Source organism: Budorcas taxicolor, chromosome 16 (assembly GCF_023091745.1).
Source record: "Budorcas taxicolor isolate Tak-1 chromosome 16, Takin1.1, whole genome shotgun sequence".
In the NCBI taxonomy this organism is placed as follows: Eukaryota; Metazoa; Chordata; class Mammalia; order Artiodactyla; family Bovidae; genus Budorcas; species Budorcas taxicolor.
In genome coordinates, this window is record NC_068925.1 from 31,167,384 (window position 1) to 31,188,735 (window position 21,352).

The window sequence follows — 21,352 nt, forward strand, 5'->3', positions numbered from 1 at the left end:
CCTTATCTAAAGTAAACATTCCATAATGCTAAAAGGGTTGGTATATCAGGAAAACATAAAAATTGAAAAAGTGTATACCCCCATTAAGAGTTCCAAAATGTATAAAATAAACAGTGATAAATTACAGGAGGAGGAACAGGCATACTCACAATTATATTTGGAGACTTTAATACCCCTCCCTCAAAAACACTGAACAAATTTCAACAAATTATGGAAGATCTAATGACAACATCAACCATCTTGACCCAACTGACATTTATAAAGACTAAAAGCAACAAATGTAGAATAAAAACTAATTTCAAGTACACATGGAGTGTTCATAAAGACAAGCCATATTCCAATCATATGGCAAATTTCAATAAACCTTAAAACTTTTGAAAAATTAAGAGTGTGATGTCTGATGATAAAATGAATTAAAGTCAATAACAGTAAGATAGTTCACAAAGTCCAAAAATTACCAAAGTAAATGATGCACATAATGATTCATCAAAGAAGACATCAACATTAAATAGTATTTTGATATGAATGACAGTGAAAATATAACATCAATATATACACCTAACTCTGCTTAGAGGGAAATTTATAGTTTTAATGCTTAAACTGGAATGGAAATGAATCAAAGATCTAAGTTTCTGTCTAGAGAAGCATAAAGAAGATGAACAAATTAAATCCAGAGAAATTAAAAGGAAAGAAATAACAAAGATTTTTTAAATGCTTAAAAAAAAAAAAAGGTTTAACGTAAAAAGAGGCAAGTGAGTGAAAGTCGCTCAGTCGTGTCCGCCTCTTTGAGACCCCATGGACTGTTCAGTCCGTGGAATTCTCCAGGCAAGAATACTGGAGTGCGTAGCCGTTCCCTTCTCCAGGTCTCTAGCATTGCAGGCGGATTCTTTACCAGCTGAGCCACCAGGGAAGCCCAAAAAGAGACAAAAGTATAGACAATTCACAAAGCCGAAGTAGCTTTGTTCAATTATTAACAACATTGAAAAACTTCTACACGACTGATCAAGAGAAATAAAACATGAATTATAAATATATGCAGTAAAAGAGAGAATATCATCTTGTATTCCACAGACATCAAGAAATAACAGATATTATGAACAACCTTATACATTCAAAAATTTAAAAGAATTATCCAAATTCTATGAAACACAAAACTTACTGATGGCGACAAAAGATGAAATAGAAAATCTTACTAACTTTGTAAGCATCAAGAAGTTAAATTAGTAGGATTAAATGCCCCACAAAGAAATAGCCAAGTCCAGATGGCGTCACCGGTAAATATTAAAGAAAAATAAATACATAAATAAATAAACACATATTTTTTCTGAAAAAGAGAAAACACTCCCCAATTCATAAGTCCAGCATAACCTGATGTCAATATTTGACATAGACATGATTTAAAACAAGAAAATTATAGGTCAACATTTGGCTCAGACAGTAAAGAATCTGCCTGCAATACAGAGGCCCTGGGTTAGATTCCTGGGTTGGAAAGATCCCCTGGAGAAGGAAATAGTAACCCACTCCAGTATTGTTGCTTGGACAAAGTAGCCCGGTGAGTTACAGACCATGGAGTTGCAAAGAGTTGGACACAACTGAGCAACTTTCACTTTCTTTCCCCTGAATATAAACATGGAAACAGTTAAGAAAATATCAAGGAAATGAATAAATCAATTATCTCAAAAGGACAAAAGTGAAAGTGAAAGTGGCTCAGTAGTGTCCTGGAGAAGTCCATGGAATTCTCCAGGCCAGAATACTGGAGTGGGTAGCTGTTCCCTTCTCCAGGGGATCTTCCCAGCCCAGAGATCGAACCCAGGTCTCCCATGTTGCAGGTAGATTCTTTACTAGCTGAGGCACAGGGAAGCCACAGAGGACAGTAAGTCATGACCAAATGGAGTTTATCCTAGGGAGTAATTTAATATTTGAAAATCAATCTACATAACATCAAAGGCATAATTCATGAAAGAATTGATAAGCTGGGCTTCATTTAAAAACTTCTGCTCTGTGAAGGATACTGTCAAAAGCATGAGAAACATGCCTTGCGAAAAAAATATTTGCAAAAGATATCTGATGAAGGATTATCATCTAAATTGTAGCATAAAAAAATCTCTTAAAGTTCCACAATAAGAAAACAAACCATCCTGTTAAAAGATTAAAGATCTTAATATATGCTTTACCAAAGAAGATATACAGATGATAAATAAGCACATGAAAAGATGCTCAACATCCTCTGGGGAACTACAAATTAAAACAATAAGATGCCACTACACACCCATTAGAATGACCAAAATTCAAAATACTGACAGCTGCTAAATGATGGTGAGCATGTGGAGCAATAGGAACTCTCATTCACTGCTGGTGGGAATGCAAAATGGTACAACCACTTGGTGGTTTCTTACAAACTTAAATAATGCTCTTAAACATATGATTCAGCAATTCTGTTTCTTGGTATTTAGACAAACGAATTGAAAGTTGATGTCCACATGATTGTTTATAGCAGCTTTGTTCATAATTACCAAAACTTGGTAAAAAACAAAGATGTCCTTCAGTAGGTGAAAGGATAAATAAGCAGTGGTACATTCAAACAATGAAATATTCCCTGGTGCTAAAAAGGAGTCATCAAGCAATATATAGACACAAAGGAAACTTAAAATGACTATTATTACATGGAAGAAGCCAACCTGAAAAAGCTATATACTGTATAATTTCAAGTCAATGACATTTGGGAAAAGGCAAAACTGACGGCAGGAAAAAGATCAGTGGTGATCAGAGGTTAGGAGAGGGAAGGGACGGATAGGCAGAGCACAGAGGATTTTTAAGGCAGTGAAAAACTATTACGTATTATACTAAAATGCTGGATAAATGTAACTATACATTTTTCTAATGTATAACACCAAGAGTGAAGCCTAATGTAAACTATAGACTACATCTTATGATATGTCAATGTAGATTCAACAGTTATAATAAATGTATCATTCTTGTGTGGTAGGCTTGTGTGCAAGGGAAAGGGGTATACAAAAATTCTTTGTACTTTGTGCTCAATCTTGCCATGGACCTAAAACTACTCTAAAATAACAAAGCCTATTTTAAAAATCCATCAAATTAATCCACCAAATTAACAGAATAAAAGAGTAAATCCACATGACTACTAAATCCTCAGAAAACTAATAATAGAAGTTAATTTCTTTAATCAGATAAAGGGTACCTACAAAAACACATACAATTAATATCATACTTACTTGTCAAACACTAAATCCTATCTCCTTAAATTCAGGAATAAAGTAAGAACATGTACCCTCAAGATACCCATTCAGTGTTACTTTAGAGGTCCGAATTAGTATAATAAGTCAAAATAGAGAAATAGAACACAAACTTTAAAAAGTGAAAAGGATACTATTCCTATTCTCAGATAATATGGCTGTTTGTAGGGAACAACTAAGAAAGTAGCAACCAAAAAAACCAAGACTATTTAAAAAATAATCAATGAATTTAGAAAATAAAGTCAGATAAAAAATGAAAATAAAGTCAGATAAAAAATGCTCTTACACACTAACAGCATACTATGTGAAATATAAATTTTTAAATATCATTTACATTAGCATCAAAAAACATAAAAATTTTAGCAACAAATTTAACAAATTATGAACAAGATCTATACACTAAAATTACAAAATACTCTTTAAAAAAGTTAAAAGACAAAGAAAATTGCCATGTTCATGGACTAACTAGTAGCCTCAAGATTAAGATGTCAGTCTTCCCAATATTAATCTACAAATTGAATGTAAACTCAATTTCAATACCAGTAAGTTTTTATGGAAACTGACATACTGATTTCTAAAATTTATATAATAATGGAGAAGTCCTCAGTTAAAACAAACACTCAACTCTACAGTATAAACCTACAAATCAAGATTGTGTGGTACTGACGTAAGGATAGAAAAAGCTATTGATGAAGTAGAACAGAAAGAGGAAAAACAGATCAACATTCGTATGGTCAACTGACATTTTTGACAAAGGTACTGAAGTAATTCAAAAGAGGAGAAGCAGCCTTTTCAACAAATGGTGCTGAAACTGCCATGTGCCATGTGGATAGCCACAGGGAAAAAAATTAACCTCGATCCTTATCTCCTATCAGACATGAATTAATCTGAAATGAATCACAATCTAAACGTAAGAGCTAAAACTACAACGGTTTTAGGGAAAGACATAAGTAAGTATCTCTGTGACCTGGATATAAATAAGGATTTATTACAAAGAACACAGGAAAAAAATAACCATTAAGGGAAAAAATTGATAAAATTAAACCTAACTTCTGCTCATCAAAAGACATTTTTAAGAAAATTAACAGGAATTTTATCCAGCCTTTGAGAAAATACTGACAAAATATTTATCTGACAAAAGATATCTATAAATATAAAATATAAAGAATTCTTACAACTTAATGACACAAATGCTTCATTTTTTTCACTGAACAAAATATCTGAACATATACTTCACAAAGGAAGATATAACACAAAAATTCATCATTCTGTTTTTATATAACACAAATCCACATAACGATGTGATTTAGCCATAAGACACTATTATTCATCCATTAGAATGACTAAAATTTAAAAGACCCAGAAGGAAAAAAATACTGGTGAGAACACAGAACTGATAGGAATACAAAATGGTACAACCCTATTAGAAAAAAAAAATGTAGTTTCTTTTCAATTTAAATATGCATCTACTACTTAGCAGCTTCAATCCATTACTTATCCAAGAAAAATGAATACACAGTCCCGTAAAACTTGTACACAAATATTCACTTCAGTTTTAATCCTAACAACCAAAAATGAGAAACTATGCAATTGTTTATCAATGGAAGAATAAACTATGGTAAACTAAGAAAGCAGTGTACTAATCAGCAATAAAAAGTATTACTACATTTAATCACAAGAATGAATCTCACAGACGTTATTCTGAGCAAAGGAAGCCAGACACAAAAGATTATGTATGGTATGATTTTCATTTACATGAAATTTTCAAATGGTCAACATTAATCCATGGTTAAAATACAGAACAGTGGTTGCCACTTGACAGAAGTTACGGGAAACTAACAGGAAAGGGAACTTCTTAGAGTGACAGAAACATTCTGTATCTTGAGAAAGGTGAATCCATTTGTCAAAACTCATAGAATTGTACATAATACAACTAGTGTATTTCAACATATATAAAATTTACCTCCAAAGATATAAACAAACAACCAAAAGAAACTGCACTCCTAGTCTAGATGGCTTCACCAGAGAATACTTTCAAACATATAAAGAAACAGCAATAACCTTAAACAAACTCAGAAAATTGATAATATGTGAATAACTCCCAACTTGTCTTAAGAGATATGCATAACATTTTTTAAATATAAGGAAATTAAAAGATAGATAAATTAAAGGCCAATATTTTTCATGCACATAACAAAAAATGGTAAACAAAATATGAGCAAATCAAAACCAACAATATACTAAAAGAATACATCAGAAACAACCAGATTTATATAGCAATCCACTATTGGTATATTTAAAAATTAATCAATATTACTTCCACATTAACCAGATATAGAAGTTAAATCATGTAATCAAAACAGATATAGAAAACCTTTGGACAAAAGTTAACTCTGATGCATGATAAAAGCTCTCAGTAGACTAGGACTGCAAGGAAAACTTCCTTCACCTAAAAAAGAGTACATCCTTAACCTAAAAAGAGTAACAATTAAAAAAAAAAGCTGTAGCAAACTTCGTACTTACCCCTGAATCACAAACCACACAAAAATTTGTTTTCAAAAACTGAATTCAATGTTTTAAGCAAAAAACTTCTCTATTGCAATAATATGGAAAAAGAAATAAAAGGCAAAATGAAAGAACGAAAAAAGCTGTCATTATTTGGAAATGGTATGACTATGCGCATGAAATTTTTTTTTAATTTATAAATACACTAGACTTAGTTAATAAATACATCAAGATATTTAAATACAAGATCAATACACAAAAGTTAATTGTATTTCTAGTCTAGCAGCAGTTATAGGCTCATCAATAAACATCAGACCCAAAAATAAATTTAATGAAACCATGAACAAAAATTTTACATTAAAAACTATTAAAAATTAATAAAAGTGGTGAAAGTGAAAGTAAACTCACTCAGTCGTGTCTGACTCTTTGTGACCCCATGGACTGTACCCCACCAGACATGGGATTCTCCAGGCAAGAATACTGGAGTGGGTTGCCATTTCCTTCTCCAGGGGATCTTCCCAACCCAGGGATCGAACCCGGGTCTCCCGGATGGCAGGCAGATGCTTTATCCTCTGAGCCACCAGGGAACTCAAAAATTAATAAAAGTAGCACACATAACACCTGACCAACAGAAGTTCCTTTGCAATCAAATGTAGAAAAGTAGTCTTTAAATAAATGATGACATGAAATCCACAAAGAATAAAATGAACCTTGACTATATCTCACAAAACACAAAATAATACCAGATGGATCACAGACATAAATGAAAAAAGATTTTTTATAGATTATATAACAGGAAACATCTTCATGACTTTCAGGGTAGAAAAAATTTAACAAATACAAAAAAACACTAATCATAAAGAAAAGCTTAATTAAATGCATTTCACTAAAATTAAAATCTTCTCTTCAATAAAAGATCTATACAGAGAAAAGTCAAGACACAGACAGGAAGAGATTTTGTTTAATACATGAGCATGCGTGCACACACATGTGCACACACGCACACACACCTCTAACAAAGAACTTGTATCCAGAATATACCAATAAGTCACGTGTTCCCACTCCTCCAGGCCCCAAATGTGGACTTTACAAAAAAGGATGTCCAAGTTACATGAAGTGATATGAAAATGGGCTCAACTTTAAATGTTATCAGGAAATTTGAAATCACAATCAATACCACTACTCATCCACCAAAAAAATGTCTAAAGTCTAAAAATTGACCCAACTGCTGGTGAGGTTGTGAAGCAACTGGGACCTTCACACATTGTTAGCAGGAATATAATCTGACCTAACCAACCGGGATATTACTTGGCACTACCAACTAAATCTAAATATGCCTACCATATGACCGAAATTCTACTAGGGTTATGGCAAACAGAGATGAATGCTTCTGTCTCCCAAAAGACATGCATATGAACGTCCATAACAACATTATTTACAACAGTCAAAAATAAATTTGAGTACTTGTAGTATATTCATACAGAGGAATATTGTGGATCAATAAAAAACAAAAGTGAATTATACAAGCATAATACTGAGCAAAAGAAGCCAGAAACAAAATAAATATATATATATATATATAATTCCACTAGTACAGCATTCAAAAACAGGCAAAATAAATCTATAATTATAGAAGTCAGAATAGATGGTTACTGAGAGGTGGTTATTCACAGAGAGGCGGGCAATAGAAGCCTATTTTGATCAACATAAAGGTTACAGAAGTTCATGCAAATGTACAAATTCACTGAGCTAAGTATGTATATGGATGTGACAGTTGGACTGTGAAGAAGGCTGAATGCCGAAGAATCAATGCTTTTGAACTGTGGTGTTGAAGACTCTTGAGAGTCCCTTGGACTACAAGGAGATCCAACCAGTCCATCCTAAAGATCAGTCCTGGGTGTTCACTGGAAGGACTGACGCTGAAGCTGAAACTCCAGTACTTTGGCCACCTCATGCAAAGAGCTGACTCACTGGAAAAGACCCCGATGCTGGGAGGGATTGGGGGCAGGAGAAGGGGGTGACAGAGGATGAGATGGCTGGATGGCATCACCAACTCGATGGACTTGAGTTTGGGTAAACTCCGGGAGCTGGTGATGGACAGGGAGGCCTGGCATGCTGTGGTTCATGGGGTTGCAAAGAGTCGGACACGACTGAGCAACTGAACTGAACTGAAATGAAGTATGTATATTAACACAATTTTGTTAATACCTCAAAATCAATGTATTTTCAGACAAAAAAAGGCAGATAATTTATCTCAGCAGACCTGGCAAAATATTACTAAAGGACACTTTTAAGTCAAAAGGAAAAGCCTATCAAAGAGAAATATATAAATGCAAATAAATATGTGAACGTGAAGAGTAAAAAACTGTAAATACACAGGTACATCTAAAATGAAGAGGGACAGTATAATCATATCTTTTGGGGTTTCAAATATATATTCAGACCTAAAAGACAATAATGACAAAAAAAAAAAACAAAATGGAAATGGCAAAATAATGGATTGGCCAAAAGTTCATTCAGGTTTTTTTGTGAGATGTTCTGGAAAAACCCAAACAAACTTTTGGCCACTCAGTACAAATTTACTAAGAATAGAAGAAGCAATCTCAGGAAACCAATAAAAGAAGGTGCATCTAAGAAATTAATAGAAGGGGGAAAGAATAATTTAAAATACTCAGTTAATCCAAGAATTGAGAGAAAGATAATACTAAATGTGCAAGACAAATAGAAAACAAATAAGAATAATGTGATTATGTTTAAATGCCAACTGACTATACTCCAATTAAAGATAAGAAATTTATCAGACTGAATTTAAAACCAAAAACTATATTCTATTAAATGGTAAACATGCAAAGTTATAGAAAACTGAAACTAAAAGGGTGGAATAAGATATTTCATGTAGAAGACTAATAATAAGAGCTGGAATCATTCAACTAATCTCAGATGAAGTAAAAGTTAACTTTATGACTTAGAGATAACAGGCATCATCACATCCTGATAAAAGAGTTAATAACTAGGGAGATATAATAACGCTATATCTGCTATCGGTAAAAACTGAAAGAAATAAAATAAAAAAGAAATAAGCAAATCCTCTCTCAGGAAATGAAGCAACAAGCAGGAAAAACACTAAGGATATGGGAGATTTAAACAAGATTAGTATCTTTCACCTAACTGATATTTACAGAACACCATACAGCAAATTCAAAGATGGGAAAGCACACAGTGTATACTCCCTGACTGCTCTAGAATTAAATTATCGCTCAGAAGCAGAAGCATAACTAAAAATGCACCAAGCAGAGACTGAGAAATAAACTTCTAAAATCAAAGATGAAAAAGATCCACTAGAGAAATCTAAAATCACACTGGAAATTACACTGTATTTAAGGAAAACTATAATGAAAATATGACACATCAAAACTTGGCTATAGCTAAAGTTGCTTAGAGGACAAAGTATAGAAAAGAGCTAGAAATCAATGCTCTATCTCCACAAGTTAGAAAAAGAACAGCAAGTTAAAACCAAAGACAGAGAATATTTTAAGAGCAAAAACGAATGAAACAGAAAACAAATCTAGTATAGGAAAATTGAAAGGGCAAAAGTTAATTCACTGAAAAAAATAACAGAATTGATCAACCTCAAAGCATAACAAACAAAAAAAATGAGAAGAGTAAATGGCCAATACAGCAATAAATTTGAAAAATTAGGTGACGTGGATGAACCTAGCAAAACTGACACACCTGTGCAGAAAATCCACATAGTCCAATTTCAATTGTTAAAAATGAATATAAAATTTAAAACTCTCTAGCAGGCTCAAATGCAATGTGGGAGACCTGGGTTCAATTCCTGGGTTGGGAGGATCCCCTGGAGAAGGAAATGGACCAGTGAAATCTTCGAAGCATTTAAGGAAGAAATAATAATCCTCTCAAACTCTTCTAGAGAACAATAAAAGAGGAAACACCTCCCTCTTTTTATGAGGCCAGTATAACCAAGATACCAAAATCTGATCAGGATGTGGTAAAGAGGAAAATGTCAGGCCAATTCCTGTTAAAGATCCAAAACACACACACAAACAGTAAACCAAGTCCAGCAGTAAATTAAAAGGATAACATATCTCAAAAAAGCTGGCTTATTTTAGAAATGCAAAGTTAGTTTCACATTTGAAAATAAATCGGTGTAACTCAACTAATTAAGGAGAAAAGCCATGTCTCAAAAGATGCTAATAAAGCATTGATTAAAATCCAACACAATTCATGATTTTAAAAGTACAATTAGCTACGTTGCTGAATATGAAGTCAATACACAAAATTCAACTGTAGTTCTAACTACTAGTAAAAACAATTAGAAAATAAAACTTAACAAACAATCTAATTAAAACAGCATGAATATAACATACCTAGGAATAAATCTGCTGAAAAATGCATAAATTATCTCTACTGAATGAAAACTACAAATAATTCATGGGTTAAATTTATAAGGCCCTAAGGAACATACTATGTTCATGGATTGGTTGATTCAATATTATTAAGATGTAAATTAACTTCAAAGTAATCTCTAGTTAAGTGCAACCCTCATCAAAATTCCAGATATGTGAGTGCTGCGTATAGATGTGGGAGTAAGTACAAACTGAAACATTTATTCCAAATTACATGAAAATATAAAGGGTTAACAAGAGAGGCAAAGAGAGAAGAAGTTACAGTAAATATACCACCAGATACTGAGACTTCTCAAACTAAAGGTAATTTAAGGCAGTGTACTATTGACACAGGAGAGACAAATATACAAACAGAAGAGTCCACATACTGAAACTTCAATAACATATAAAAAATAGAAATATACTGGGAAAAAATCCAGGCAGAAAGATTTCATTCAAAATTTTAATCATTTCTGATCAATAATATCAACTACAAAAGCAAGTAAATAATATTTTAGTTAAATTCTTTCAAAGACTGTATAAAATAGCTTGCAAAACAAATATCAGATCTCTATAAAATCTTTATCTCTTACCTCTCCAAAAGCCCCTCGACCAATCACCTTTAATATTTCAAAGTCTTCTCTATGTAATCGCATCTGTTTCACTTTAGAAGTAAATGGTTTAGCTGAAACAAAAACGTAATATCAATTATTGAAATGTGATACAAATTAGATATAAACAGTATTTCTTAAACATTATGATTAAGGATTAAGCTGAAGTATTTAATAGTCCCGTGAAACTATACTGCAAAGAAATAGTTTTAATTTCCATGTTTCATTGATTTCTTACATATGAATTATATTTTTGGTGGAAAACATATTTTTAAAAGCCAAATAACATATAAAATAATGCAAAGTAGCAGTGACATACAAATGAGATCAATATATTCTTATGTTAAACATTCCATGTATTCTAACTCAATGCTAGATATATATTTTAACACAAAGATCCAAGGAGTAAAAGGAAGTATGTTGGCACCAAAGAGATTCAGCAGTTCCCATACAGTAAATTAAAATTTCTGCCACGTTCATTCATTTATTTCTTCTTTTAACATGCCTTTAGCAAGAGCTGATATTATACAAAGCATGGTGACAATTACTGGAGTTTTAAACAAATATAATTACAATATGGTACCTTCATTCAAGAACTTCACAGTCTTTCTGAAAGACTGTTTACACAGTATGTGAACACATAACATAATAATGTGATCAAAGTTTCTAACAGAGATAGACACAAAGTACTTCAGGGTCAGTGAGAATGGAACCCTAATTTTCTTATGTGAACACTAATGAGGGAGTAAGTTTGGACCTGGGCCTTGAGGACTAAGTAAACTTTGCTACTTTACCTGTTTGCACTGTAGATATTCCCAGCAAAGTGAAAGTGAAGTCACTCAGTCGTGTCCAACCCTTTGAGACCCCATGGACTGTAGCCTGCCAAGCTTCTCTGTCCATGGGATTCTCCAGGCAAGAAAACTGGAGTGGGTTGCCATTTCCTTCTCCAGGAGATCTTCCCAACCCAGGAATTGAACCCAGGTCTCCCACATTGCAGGCAGATGCTATACCCTCTGAGCCGCCAGGGAAGCCCCATTCCCAGGAAAGGGAGAGATATTTGCATATTAAGGGAAGCAAGAAAGTGAAATTTGGGTGATAATGGTAAATAATTAATTGCTATAATAGAATTGTAACAATAAAAAAGAAATCAAGGCTAGAAAACGGAAAATGGAAATGGCCTTGGATGCCATGCAAGAAACTTAAACATTATTAACTATAAAGAGTATATTGAAATTTTAAAAAAATTATAAAATAAATTATACGTTCTGCTGTCTCTGAGAGAAATTTAGACCTTTCACCTTTCCTCCCCTGATGTCGCTCCTTATTCTCACACAAAAAGGAGTTAATGATTAAAAGGTCTTTATATATGGGTACAGCTCTCTTCTCCTTCCTACCATGGACCAGAATGTAGAAGATTAAAGGTATGTATTTAAGCTCTAGAAGAGTGAAAGAAACACAGAATGCCTTACCACTTGTTTTGGTCTAAGATATTTAGCCCTAACTAGTTTAGAAAAGAGGGGTATTCCACATTGCAGAACACAAGTCTATGAGAGATTTCTGCATTGGTTTAGAAGTTTCTGCAGTGGTTTAGATTTCTGCTTTAGATTGTCAGGAAAGGAAATAGAGATTGAATCTCTATTTGGAATTCACATAACAGAAAAGATGAAGATCAAATAAACAGATCAAATCTGAATGAAGGTATAAAGGATCTCATATTGTGAGAGAGAGATGTAAAGCCAAGCAGTTAACATTTCAATAAAATAACCAAGACATCTTAGTCTTGAACAAACTGGACTGGACAAATGGTGAGACTGTGAAATCACTCAGGGTCCTAATAGAAATAAATTATTCCAATCTGAGGATAGTTTATTTACAAATAGATTATTTACAAAGAATGGCACCCCACTCTAGTACTCTTGCCTGGGAAATCCCATGGACGGAGGAGTCTGGTAGGCTACAGTCCATGGGGTCACAAAGAGTCAGACATGACTGAGCAACTTCACTTTCACTTTTCACTTTCATGCATTGGAGAAGGAAATGGCAACCCACTCCAGTGTTCTTGCCTGGAGAATCCCAGGGACGGGGGAGCCTGGTGGGCTGCCGTCTATGGGGTCGCACAGAGTCGGACACGACTGGTGCGACTTAGCAGCAGCAACAGCAGGTGGGTTATAAGCCATGGCAAGAAATAGTGCAATAATCTTGAGACCAGTGTCCTTCTCTTTCCCTGCTTCTACACAAGTGTATCGGAAATACTTGGCTAAAATTGGTACACATAGAATGTGTAAATTAAAAATAAAGACCTGGAGCCAGCCAGGGGAGACTAGTATTACTCTAGTTGTCAGCTAGAGCTGGAGAATATCACAACACAGCTTACACTACATTGAACAGTTCTTTGTTTCTTCTCTTTATAACCCTGTCCCCCTCAAGATTTCCAAATATCTTAATCCAAGCAGAGGATACATTCTATACCTCTGTTTCATTCTGACCTTAAATCCAAAGACAGCAAATTCAACACAGACAACTATGGCTAAAGAATAATTCTATATATGCCTTCCTCTGGGTAACATTATCTAAAAGGTTAGAAATCGAAGTATTTCAATCCTCTAAAACACTATCATAAAACAGGAAAACTTTTTTTAAAAACTAAAGTATCTGAAATACAATTCAGGTAAGCAAATGGTTGCTGAAACAATCTTTAGCAAAGGTACAAAGAGTAACAATATGTCAAAAAATAAATGATATTATCTTTCCAAGCAACAGTATACATTCTGCAAGCACCAAGCAAATGAGTAGTTAAATCATGTATGATTAAGGATTCAGTCAGATATCCACATTTTATGGCACCTTGTAGTATTATTAACAACATGAATTAAAAGAATAATTCTGTCCATTCTTTATTTCCTGGAAACTGCTAGCAAAAATATCATTTCTTTGACACAACAAAACGATTCTATTTACAGACATTCAAAAATGAGTTTCACAAATTTCTTCAGAAGTCTCACAGTTTACCAATATTTATTCACTCAAAAAGTATCTCTGAATATTCACTATAGGCCAAGCATTTTATAAGATGTAAGAGGTATAAAGATAAATAAAATAGTGCTTTGTTCTCAAGTAAACAAACTATGCAATAAGTGTTACTCTCCCAGTTTTTCAATGTGTTGAATGCAAATGGCTAATAAAGAGAAAATTATGTACACAATACAAGAATTAGAGAAATGCAAATAAACTTAATAATATTCTATTATTTAACAACCAAATATGCCAAAAATAAAAGAATCTGAAACCACCAAGATTTTCTAGAGTGTGAATAACAGGTATTTTCATACATAACTGGTAGGACTGTTAATTACAACCTCTGTGGACAAGATTTTGTTTTCTTTTCTATTCTCTTAACATGGCATTTTACTTTAAAAGATTTTAGAAGTTGATACATCTTTGTTCACTTTGAGATAAATCTGCCATGGTTATAATGTATTTTTTATTTTTTTTATTTTTGTATTTTTAATTTTGTAATATTGTATTTATGATTTCTTTTTATATTTATTATTTATTTATTCTGGTTGTGCTGGGCCTTAGTTGCAGCATGCAGGATTGTTTGTTTGTCTAGTTTCAGCACGCAAACTCTCAGCTGTGGCATGTGGAATCATGCTCCCTGACCAGGGATTGAACTTGGGACCCCTGCATTGGGAGGGCACAGTCTTAGCCACTGGGCCACCAGAGAAGTCGCTGTAATGTATTTAAGAAAAAAAAAAAAAAAAAGAAATTGGTTTGCTTTCATTTTACTTAGGTATTTTACATCTGTGGTTATAAACAATGTTGGTTTACAATTATATATTTTTCCCTACTATCTTGATCTGATTTAGTACCAATGATAAACTAGCCTCATGTAATATGTTGAGTAGCTTCTTCTCCTTTTCTCTAAAATGAAATAATTCCAGGTTGTTTGAAGATCTTACTGTGAAAGACAAAACTAAAGAAGTTTTAGAAGACAAAGGAGACTGTGACTATACGGTCTGCTAAAACTCGCCAGCGAAACATCTTACATGCGTCATTATGTTGCACTTTTGATATTCCGATTTCTTTCGGACTGTCATTTTCATTTTTCTACTTCTACCTGTGACAACTGTATTAATTATATTCTTCTAAGAAATTATACACTGTACTGAAATTTTCACAAATTTACTGCAATAGAGTGACAAAATGCTCTTTTCTTTATAAAACCCTACTATACAGGGGCTTCCCTGGTGGCTCAGAGGTAAAAAATTGCCTGCCAATGCAGGAGACACGGGTTTGATCTCCAATCCAGGAAGATCTCACACGCCACAGAGCAACTAATCCTGTGCAACACAACTATTGAGCCTGCGCTCTCCAGCCTGCAAGCCTCAATAATGAGTCCATGCGCTGCGACTACGGAAGCTCACATGTCCTGGAGCCTGTGCTCCACAACAAGAGAAGCCACCACAGTGAGAAGCCCGTGCACTGACACTAGAGAGTAGCCTCCACTTGCCATAGCTGGAGAAAAGCCTGCAGAGCAATAGAGACCCAGCACAGCCAAAAATAAATAAAATAAATTTTTTTAAATGAATAAACCCCACTATATGAATACGTTTGATCCCTTTTCAGTTCCTAATAACATAGATTCAAGTCTATATTCGTTACTTTTCTTTACCAATGTTTCTGGAAGTTTCCATATTTTGTAAGCATTTTTCCAAATATACAATATTTACATGTGATCATCCTTTCTAAAATTCTGTTTTAGTAGGTTCTTAACTAAATTTACATAAAATTTCAGAAAAAGTAAATAGAGGCTAATATTAACCATCTGTCCTCACCCCCAAAATCAATACAGAGATAAAAATTAAACAAAAGAGATACCAGGTAGGGAAGCACTAGTGGAGCAGAGATTTAAAGGAGTCATACCTAAGGATTAAAAAAAAAAAAGAAAGAACAGCTGAACTTAACCAGGACATAATACGTCTAAACATGTATACACTCAATAACATAACCACAAAATATGTAAAGCCAAACTGACAGAAATAAAAGAACAAACTCACCTTCCTAAAGGGGGATTCTCTCTCTCTCTCGGTAACTGATAGCTCAAGCAAACCAAAAAAGGTTTTACTGTACTTTTAGTGTACCGAGTGGCGTATATATAACACTTCACCTAAGAGTTAGAGGATTAATTTTCAAACACACACTGAACCTCTACAAATTTCTATAATATGCAAAACATAAAACTGTCTCCAACAAAAATTCAAAGTATTGGGAACATGAAAACAAAATTCTATGAATAATATGAAATAAGCACAATTACACATCAATAACAAAAAGACCACAAGGAAAATCCATACGCTCTGAAATCCAAAAACAATTTTGAAGCAGAAACTAATTAGGTAACTAGAAAATATTCAGAACTACTTAACAATAAAAATACTACATATCAAAACTTCTATAATATAACTGGGATGGGAAAGTGCTCAGTATTTATAATGAGAAAAGGAAAGCTGAAATTTAAGATGTTAAAAACACAACACAAAAGGTCAGACCAAGAGAATAAAATCAAATTAGAAGGAAGAAAACAAAAATATAAAGAAAAAAATAAAATTAATTTGAAAATAAGCATAAAAAAGAAAGGCTCAACAAGGCCAAAGGACAAATCACTGAACACAGTAAAATAAAAACATAAGAAAGGGAAAAACTAGGAAGGTATAGAAAAGTCAACACTGGAAATGAGAAATTAGAGAAAACTACAGATGCTACTGATATTAGATAGTAAGAGAATGTCATAAACAACTCAGGGCATAAATTTGAAAATGAAGTGAACAAGTTACTAAAAAGAGCAAATGATAAAAATTGAAAATATGAATTGTTCAACAAGTAACTGAATCAACAGTTTAAAATCTTTCACACATAAAATACCAATCCTGAACCGTTTTACAAGCAAATTCAACCAAACATATAAGAGATAATTCCCACAGTAAAACACATTTTTGAAACAATAAACAAAGGGGAGACGCTATCAATTCATGTAATCCTAATCTCATGCCAAAGTACAGTCTTATTTATGAACATTCATGAGGACGAGATGGTTGGACTGCATCACCAACTCGATGGACATGAGTTTGAGGGAACTCTGGGAGTTGGTGCTGGACAGGGAAGCCTGGCATGCTGCAGTTCATGGGGTCGCAAACAGTTGGACACAAATGAGTGACTGAACTGAACTGATTCACAAACATAGATGCAAAAAGTCTTATCAAATTATCCAACTAAATGAATCAAGCAATGTATAAATAACATAACATAATATGACCAGGTTGGGCTTATACCAAGCATGCAAGGAATCTATAATATTATAAAATTGACTAGCATAATTTATCACATAAAGAAATTTAAGGAAAATTAACATATCAATATTTATACAAGCACATTTCAATTAAACAACCATTCATGCAACTTTAAAAACCACATTTATAACAAATGAGGAATAAAAGGAAATTCCTATGGCCTGATAAATGACAGCAATACCAGCAGCAGTTGCAAACAGCATATATAACTTACAGGTAAAATGTTTAAACTGTTCTCTTTAAAACTGGGAAATATGGCTTTCCTGGGGACTTACTGGTAAAGAACCCACCTGCTACTGCAGGGGACATGGGTTCAATCCCTGATTCACGAAGATCCAACATGCCATGGAGCAACTAGGTTCATGCAGCTGCTGAGCCTGTGCTCTAGAGCCCAGAAGCCGCCAACTACTAAGCCCACGTGCCACAAATACTGCAGCCCATGCGCCTTCGAGCCTGTGCTCTGCAACAAGAGAAACCACTGCAATGAGAAGCCCACACACCACAACCTCAGAGGAGCCCCTACTTGCCACAACTAGAGGAAAGCTCGCACAGCAAAGAAGACGCAGCAGTCAAACATAAATGAATAAAATTATAAAATTAGGAAATAAAGGATGACTTCCACTAAAATAATTGTTATTGTCAGTTTTATTTAAACATTGTAATAGTGGTCCAAGTCAGTGTAGTAAGAAATAACAGACAAAAGGATTGAGAAGACTGTTACAATCTGCAGATTGTGTGATTTATCTACATCAGTCAGTTCAGTCGCTCAGTCCTGTCCGAATCTTTGCGACTCCATGGACTGAAGCACGCCAGGCTTCCCTGTCCATCATCAACTCCTGCAGCTTGTTCAAACTCATGTCCATTGAGTCGGTGATGCCATCCAACCATCTCATCCTCTGTCGTCCCCTTCTCCTGCCCTCAATCTTTCCCAGCATCAGGGTCTTTACCAATGAGTCAGCTCTTTACATCAGGTGGCCAAAGTACTGGAGTTTCAGCTTCAACATCAGTCCCAATGAATGTTCAGGACTGATTTCCTTTAGGATTGACTGGTTGGATCTCCTTGCAGTCCAAGGGACTTTCATGAGTCTTCTCCAACACCACAGTTCAAAAGCATCAATTCTTTGGCACTCAACTTTTTTCATAGTCCAACTCTCACATCCATACATGACTACTGGAAAATCCATAGCTTGGACTACATGGACTTTTGTCAGCAAAGTAATGTCTCTGCTTTTTAATATGCTGTCTAGGATGGCCATAGCTTTTCTTCCAAGGAGCAAGTGTCTTTTAATTTCATGGCTGCAGTCACCATCTGCAGTACATTGGAGCCCAAGAAAATAAAAGTCTCTCACTGTTTCCATTGTTTCCCCATCTATTTGCCATGACATGATAAAACCAGATGCCATGATCTTAGTGTTTTGAATGTTGAGTTTTAAGTCAGCTTTTTCACTCTCCTCTTTCACTTTCATCAAGAGTCTCTTTAGTTCTTCTTTGCTTTCTGCCATAACGGTGGCATCATCTGCACATTTGAGGTTACTGATATTTCTCCCGGCAATCTTGATTCAGGTTGTGCTTTGTCCAGCCCAGCATGTCGCATGTAGTACTCTTGCGTATAAGTTAAATAAGCAGGTGACAATATACAGACATGATGTACTCCTTACCCAATTTGGAACCAGTCTGATGTTCCATGTCCAGTTCTAATTGTTGCTTCTTAACCTGCATACAGACTTCTCAGAAAGCAGGTAAGGTGATCTGGTATTTCCATCTCTTTAAGAATTGTCCACAGTTGTGATCCACACAGTCAAAGGCTTTGGCGAGATGTTTTTCTGGAACTCTCTTGCTTTTACAATGATCCAGTGGATGTTGGCAATTTGATCTCTGGTTCCTCTGCTTTTTCTAAATCCAGCTTGAACATCTGGAAGTTCACGCTTCATGTACTGTTGAAGCCTGGCTTGGAGAATTTTGAGCATTACTTTACATAGATCAAAAAAAAAAAATCAGTATGAGTCATTATTATTAATAACTGAGTCAAGATGCTGGACAGAAACAATATTCACAAATCAACTTCATTCCTATACCTCAAAAAAGCTTCTGAAAAATCATCTAGAAAGATATCTAAAGTAGCACTTTATTTATTTACAATATTATAATAATTTCAGGTGTAGAGCACAGTGATTGATTTTTACAGGTTTTACTCCATTAAAAGTTATTACAAGATAAAGCCTGCGGTTAACTGTGCTATACAATACTTTCTTACTGTTTATTTACTTTATACACAGCAGTTTCTGTCTTTTAATCCCATACCCTTAATTTACTCCTCCTTTCTTCCCTCTCTCCATTTGGTAACCAATAGCTTGTTTTCTGGAGAAGGTAATGGCACCCTACTCTAGTACTCTTGCCTGTAAAATCCCATGGACAGAGGAGCCTGGTGGGCTGCAGTCCATGGGGTCGTGAAGAGTCAGACACGACTGAGCAACTTCACTTTCACTTTTCACTTTCATGCATTGAAGAAGGAAATGGCAACCCACTCCAGTGTTCTTGCCTGGAGAATCTCAGGGACAGAGGAGCCTGGTGGGTTGCCGTCAGTGGGGTCGCACAGAGTCGGACAAGACTGATGCGACTTAGCAGCAGCAGCAGCAGCAGCTTGTTTTCTATAGCTGGTGTTTCTATTTTGCACATACATTTGTTTGTATTACTTTTAGGTTCCACATATGAATACCATACAGTATTTGTTTTTTTCCTGACATTTCACTAAGTATAATATTCTCTAGGTCCATTCACATTACTACAAATGGCAGAGTTTCATTCATTTTATGGTTGACTAATCGAAAAAGTAAAGAGAGTTCCAGAATAAACATCTATTTCTGTTTTATTGACTATGCCAAAGCCTTTGACTGTGTGGATCACAATAAACTGTGGAAAATTCTGAAAGAGATGGGAATACCAGACCACCTCACCTGCCTCTTAAGAAACCTATATGCAGGTCAGGAAGCAGCAGTTAGAACTGGACATGGAACAACAGACTGGTTCCAAATAGGAAAAGGAGTACGTCAAGGCTGTATACTGTCACCCTGCTTATTTAACTTATATGCAGAGTACATCATGAGAAACGCTGGGCTGGAAGAAACACAAGCTGGAATCAAGATTGCCAGGAGAAATATCAATAACCTCAGATATGCAGATGACACCACCCTTACGGCACAAAGTGAAGAGGAACTAAAAAGCCTCTTGATGAAAGTGAAAGAGGAGAGTGAAAAAGTTGGCTTAAAGCTCAACATTCAGAAAACAAAGATCATGGCATCTGGTCCTATCACTTCATGGGAAATAGATGGGGAAACAGTGGAAACAGTGTCAGACTTTTATTTTTGGGGGCTCCAAAATCACTGAAGATGGTGACTGCAGCCATGAAATTAAAAGACGCTTACTCCTTGGAAGGAAAGTTATGACCAACCTAGATAGCATATTCAAAAGCAGAGACATTACTTTGCCAACAAAGGTCTGTCTAGTCAAGGCTATGGTTTTTCCAGTGGTCATGTGGATGTGAGAGTTGGACTGTGAAGAAAGCTGAGCGCTGAAGAACTGATGCTTTTGAGCTGTGGTGTTGGAGAAGACTCTTGAGAGTCCCTTGGACTGCAAGGAGATCTAACCAGTCCATTCTGAAGGAGATCAGTCCTGGGTGTTCTTTGGAAGGAATGATGCTAAAGCTGAAACTCCAGTACTTTGGCCACCTCATGCGAAGAGTTGACTCACTGGAAAAGACTCTGATGCTGGGAGGGATTGGGGGCAGGAGGAGAAAGGGACAACACAGGATGAGATGGCTGGATGGCATCACCGACTCGATGGACGTGAGTTTGAGTGAACTCCGGGAGTTGCTGATGGACAGGGAGGCCTGGGGTGCTGCGACTCATGGGGTCGCAAAGAGTCAGACACGACTGAGCGACTGAACTGAACTGAATACTCCATTGTGGGCTTCTCTGGCAACTCAGTGGTAAAAAATCTGCCTGCCAATGCAGGAGACTCAGGTTCAATCCCTGGGTTGGGAAGCCCCCCTGGAGAAGGAAATGACCACCCACTCCAGTATTCTTGCCTAGGAAATCTCAGGAAAGAAGAGCCTGCAGTCGTAAGAGTCAGAAACAACTCAGCAACTAAACAACAAGAGTACTCCATTGTACTACATCTTGTTAATCCAATCCAAGATACATTAAGTGAGGAAACAAGTTCAGTTGCTC

General features: G+C 35.1%; 1 protein-coding gene across 1 annotated transcript in view; it reads right to left on the reverse strand.

Moving 5' to 3' along the window:
• The window catches only part of CDC42BPA (CDC42 binding protein kinase alpha), a 296,230-nt gene that overhangs the window by 236,744 nt on the left and 38,134 nt on the right, over nt 1–21,352 (reverse strand). Inside the window, exon 2 of the mRNA XM_052654292.1 lies at nt 10,762–10,853. Coding sequence (XP_052510252.1) covers nt 10,762–10,853 — 92 coding nt within the window. The remainder of the gene's footprint in view (nt 1–10,761; nt 10,854–21,352) is intronic.